At 35.7% G+C, this 6,000-nt stretch overlaps 1 protein-coding gene across 1 annotated transcript in view; it reads left to right on the top strand.

Moving 5' to 3' along the window:
* Positions 1 to 1,083: 1,083 nt before the first annotated feature.
* Positions 1,084 to 6,000, top strand: part of LOC105389624 (ras-related protein Rab-37) — a 33,706-nt gene continuing 28,789 nt past the window's right edge. Inside the window, exons 1-2 of the mRNA XM_038117451.2 lie at positions 1,084 to 1,465; positions 5,708 to 5,872. Coding sequence (XP_037973379.1) covers positions 1,460 to 1,465; positions 5,708 to 5,872 — 171 coding nt within the window. The 5' untranslated portion in view covers positions 1,084 to 1,459. The remainder of the gene's footprint in view (positions 1,466 to 5,707; positions 5,873 to 6,000) is intronic.

Genomic DNA, 6,000 nt, shown 5'->3' with positions numbered 1-6,000 from the left:
AAAACTATTTATATCCTGTGGATTTTCTTAAAGAAATGAGTAGGTAGGTACCTAATTACTAAACTATGTTATTAATACAGTAAGTAACAATAATAGAGAAACAAAATGATGAGTAAGTCAGTACGCACTCAAACATGATAAATAATTAACTTACGGCAGATATTATTGCTGTGTTTTAGAAATTTCAACAGGAATGTGATGATGGACAAATACTTAAATATTAAAATACTTAGGATGAGTTAACACAGCGCAGTGCTCTACTAAAATGTACCTACGCATACGCACTGATAATACTAGCTACTGATAGGTCACGTACGTACATTACACAGACAGAGACACTCACACTTCTGCACGAGACATTTTCCTAACCCCTACATGGGCGATGCTACAAGGATTTTCACTTCAAAATGTTTCCAAAAGATTTTAATCCCTATTCACGAACTGTAAGGTCCGATTTGGGCAAATTCAAAATGAAGTTTGTGCGTGTGTGGTTTTTTAATTAACAAATACATTCGAAGGTTCTGGTTGTATGGGAGATGAAAATCGATAGAATGTAAATGCATGGTAAGGGCGGTCTCGTGACACTGAAATCAATCTTAAGATAGGCACCAAGTAGTATTGTATGAGTTACAATGTTGTGGCGCTCCTCCGGAGAGGGCTTTGTCTAGCAGTGGACGATTGCGGTCTGATGATGAATATTTTCACCACAAACGTCACCGATGGTTAAATATTATGATGTAGTAGGTAGTTCTATAGTACGTACAGTACAATGTTATTAAAAATAATATAAATAACTTTTAAAGTAATGTTTAGTACTGAGCCATCCATAAAAACAATGATACCTGTATATGGAAAATTAGAACTTGGAAAACTATAATGTCAATAAAAATTGTGAGATTAATGTTGGAAAGCGAGTTATCCTGTAGGGCAGACATGCACGCATACATTGAAAGCTCAATAGTCACCCTCCTCGTCTACATTGGCCTTACCAGTATCTACAGCACACATAGACAGTTAACCTACATTGGTGAAAATTGCACACTAGTATAACTGTACAGGCAATTTTGAACCTTATTGCAAGGCGTTTTCCTCCCTATGCATTCTACATTTGCCGATCCGTAACATAACCTCAAAAATTTGGTTTTCAGGCAAATGTATCAATTTCTTTGCTGTAATCCAACTTTTCCACGAAATTCTCGTGAAAAAAGTGTATTAATGTGTATATTTATATGAAATTCAAATGGGGAAGTGACAATTTGTTGTGAATTAAGTTTTGGGGGACTTTTCTGTGATGTTGGGTGTGTGAAATGGATTTAAGGTGATAATAGTGGATTTATTGGATTATGTAGGGTGAACTAACAGGTTATTTTGTATTGTTTGTAATGACAATGAACTTAGCGGGCCTGTGGTTGTGGTGTTCAAACTATGTGGTATAACGGAATACTTAGCTGACTTCAAAATGAGTGTAAGTACCTTTAAATAAATAAGTGAGTACCTAACCACCATCCAAATATTATGAACATAACATCAATTTTAGATTTTAAAAGAGAATTAGAACATTTTGTGCTTATCACAAATAAATTTCATAATAATTAAAAAGTATTGCATTGTATTAAAAAAATCTTAACTTTTAATCAACTACATGAAGCCTACCTCAATAGCTTTATTAACTTCCGATTCGCTACTAAACTTTATAAAGTCCTAATTTGATTTAAGATAAGAAAAAAAATGACTGACCTTTACAATCATTCGCTTAATTTAGATTCTAATTAATAAACATTATAGTACAACTGAGATTATTATTATAGTGAAGTGAACACAACTTTGTTTGTGAAGTTGCTAGCTACGAGTTTTTAAATCATAAATTATATTAAAAACAAAATATGAAAACTAAATTGTTTGAATGAAATATTAGCAACAGCAACCTTTACCTTTCTTTTGAAATATAATTAAGTACTTTATTGAATAATATTGCTAACCCTATGGGGGGTGGGGAGACAGCGGCAACAGGGCTTATAGAGGGTGCGGTATACATACACCAGTTGAATGCGTGCCCGTGACCTAATTCTCATCTCCCGTTCACTTCCCTTTGCGTAAACCAACTTAATAGACTTTTCCCCGTCTAAAAATAGATCTTTGCCAGAGTGATTTTATTTTTTATGCAAATTTGATTTGAAGAAGGCTTATCATCATGTTGTACGTCACAAATTGCTATCTGTTAGGTAGGAGATTTGCTTCCTGAATGGAATGAATACCGTGTTACACTCGTGACTCTTGAAGTCTTGACTCAAATGGCAGCGTTTGTACATTGTTTGATTTAATTAGATTGCCATTTGTAGTTTTCTCACATACCTTGTTGACATTATATTTCTAGACCTTCAGATATTCTGCCTAAACCTATAATGCACATCCACCTCAACTATCTCTTCAGCTTGCCTGTTAGTGTTAGGGTACAACCTTATCTGATCATTTTGTGTCTGTACAATAGATGGCGTGCCTTTCCACAAAGGGCAAAGCCTTTTATTTATATCGGCTTTTATTTAACAGTAGTTAAGTACTTGTCGGTCTTATTTTAAATTGTAAATTATCATTAGGTAGGATTTATATTTGAAATGAAAATTGAAATTAATATTATCTAACGAATATTGCACAACACTTCACTGAATATCTTAATATTTTATGAGCATTTCTTTATCTCTATAATTTTTTTAACACCTTCCAAGTCTGTGACAAATCCTAGTTACCTAAAGTTTGTCACCGACGCGCTGATGGTTTTCACGTGGTGTAAAGATAAGACAGTCATATTTGCGTCTGACTGTTCTGCTCTTCATCATATAGGTCTTATAAAACTTTTTATGATGTGTATTTAATACCCTCCATTCCAATGTTCATACATAAACATAACACAGAGAACTTTATTCAGACATTAAAGTTCGCACGAGCGTAAAATCTCAACTCCCCGCGCGAGTTCTTTAGTAGAACGAATCTGAAAAAATATAATAAACTACGATACTACAAATACATATTAGAAGCTAAGGTTTTCGTTTCCCCCAGAAAAGGTAGTTTTTTACTAAATACATATTAGAAGCTAAGGTTTTCGTTTCCCCCAGAAAAGGTAGTTTTTTACTTTAACCTCTACATTCTAGGTACTGAGTATTGTGAGAAAGGTTCTCATATGGAATTAAAATGAAGAGGGCGTAAAACGTGGCAGTTTTGGGAAAAACGCTTTCACGGAAGTTTTTAGGGTTCCGTAGCCAAAATGGCAAAAACGGAACCCTTATAGTTTCGTCATGTCCGTCTGTCCGTCTGTCCGTCTGTCCGTCTGTCACAGCCGATTTACTCGGAAACTATAAGTACTACAGTGATGAAATTTGATGGGAATATGTGTTGTATGAACCGCTACAAAAATATGACACTAAATAGTAAAAAAAAGAATTGGGGGTGGGGCCCCCCATACATGTAACTGAGGGATGAAATTTTTTTTTTCGATGTACATACCCGTGTGGGGTATCAATGGAAAGGTCTTTTAAAATGATATAAAGTTTTCTAAAAAATTTTTCTTAAAGTGAACGGTTTTTGAGATATCAGCTCTCAAAGTCGTAAAAAGTATGTCCCCCCCCCTCTATTTTTATAACTACGGGGTATAAAATTCTAAAAAAAATAGAGGTGATGCATGCTAATTAACTCTTTCAACGATTTTTGGTTTGATCAAAGTATCTCTTATAGTTTTTGAGATAGGTTGATTTAAAGTTTATTATATTTGCTGCTACGGAACCCTTTGTGCGCGAGCCCGACTCGCACTTGGCCGGTTTTTTTATAATTGACGGCGCTATAGTTGGCTTTAAACTTCACCTCAGCGTTAACGCTTCAATTTGATAACTATATAAAAAAGCGCTATATTATTACTTATTTCCTGCCGTTACGCATTAATAGCACAATGCAAAGCGCGGTCTTGCTATAATGTATAGTCTAGAGAGGTGTTTGCAGTTAATTGCATTCTATTAGATACATGTGATAACAAAATTAACCATGTCATATGTCACGTAGGCCACAGTGAGACAATTAACCAGCACCGTATAGAACCTGAGCTGGCCAGAAGTTGTGGCTGCTGCCTCTGATCGTCAGAAGTGGAAAGCTGTAGTTGCGGCCCTATGCTCCACTAGGAGTTAAAGGACTTAAGAAGAAGAAGTATAGAACCTGTACCTATATCTTTTACTATGTCAGTTAGTATTACGAATATCATTAATTCAATTAAACGAGATATCCCTAAAGCTTAGACCTTTTCAGCGGCATCGTCTGACAGTTTAATTTCCTTTGGAAGACCCTTCATTTGTAGACCCTACAAATAAGCTCTACAGGACCCTTTATGGTTCAATTGTTTAATGTTCATCAAAATTATTTCAGTTTAATGCCTCACAAACAGCTACATAGGTTCTTATTGTGTAAATCAAGAAGGTATCATTAAATTCAGTGAACATTGCCTTTGTCTATTTCCATCAGAAAATATGCCAATAAAGATGGAGTATTTATACTGTAATACATCATTCATACACAAAAGTTACTTACAAGTGAAAGACAAGAGAAACTGACAAGTTGTATTGTAAAAAAAATCGTTAATTCCATTCTTTTGTTTTTAATTTTTATGTAAACGCCTAAAGGTGGGTTCGCAAAAATTTATGTTAAAATGTTTTCGGAAATCCTTGTCTAACAACCTCCCTCGGGGTAGAGCTGAAAGAGAATAAAAAATAATTTAATATAAAATACTCCTCAAGAGAGGAATTTTATTTATTTCTCTCAGTAATGTTAACAATGTGATCTATAAAGGTTAGAATTGTAAAGAACCATTATCATTTTCCTAAACTACTTAATATTTTTAACCGACTTCGACAAAAGGGGGAGGTTCTCAATTCGTCTGTATACTGTACCGATCTCCGTAATTTATGGATCGATTTTCTATTACTTAGATAATAATTGGTCTCGAAATTAAATTAGTGACTTTTTAGTGTATTTTGAAATCGTATTTTTTATGAGAATTATTTTATAGATAGGTATTAAGGTTGCCTGTATAGCTCTTAGCGATAAGGCCGCCTATCGTTAATTGTTTCTATTTTATAAGTATTCTTTGTATGTTTTAATATTTGTGGTGACCAATAAAGGTATATTCTATTCTATTCTATTCTATTCTATAAAAAGTATTTTTAGTAACTGAATACCTTATCTATATTTATTATTCCTATATTTTACCCCTCCCTTTATAACGGTTTATCTTTGTATCCTGAATTCGCTCGTCGTCATTTTTGATTACACGTGTCACATTGATTAGGGTGTCTGTGCCCGTTTCCCATTTGAGTGTTTAACTAAGCATGAACTTAGTCCTGCGCACTGACAATCCTCCATACTGAAGTTCTCTTAAACTTAACTTTATCATATAGTGAAACCAAAATTTTGACTTTTTTCGGCATACTAATTATAAAATACTGCCAAAATTAAAATCCATAACAATACCCAAACAAAAAGGCCTACCACCAAAACTTTCACACATAAAATGCTATAAATTCAATCAAACGCCTTATTTTGTCAATTTCTGTTCTAAACCCGTTAGTGTCGTGCCGAAAACATTTGTCACGTGAAGTCACGTCTTAATTGCTCCCGTACTATCCCTTCAGTTAAAGGTAATACAGAAGTGTAACCTCCCGTTTGTCCCCAGCACATGGCAACAGAGGACAGCATGAGCGACGACGTGTTCGAGGAGGAGCAGCTGCGCGCGCCCCCCCCGCGCCCCGGCGCCTCCCCCACCGGCTACCGCGACTACCGCCCGCCGCCCGAGTACCTGCTGCGGATGCAGGGGGAGGACGATATGCCCATACATAAGGTAAGCCGCTCTAAGAGCTACATAGTGACCAGCAATTCCCGACCACTGGGTCGTTAGCGAAGCAGGCCACCAACCCGCACTTGGCCAGCGTGGTGGACTAGGCCTAGACTAGACCCTAGACTAGACCC

This window comes from Plutella xylostella, chromosome 10, assembly GCF_932276165.1.
Source record: "Plutella xylostella chromosome 10, ilPluXylo3.1, whole genome shotgun sequence".
In the NCBI taxonomy this organism is placed as follows: Eukaryota; Metazoa; Arthropoda; class Insecta; order Lepidoptera; family Plutellidae; genus Plutella; species Plutella xylostella.
Note: the sequence above shows the minus strand (reverse complement) of the source record. Positions and strands in the feature narration are given on the sequence as shown.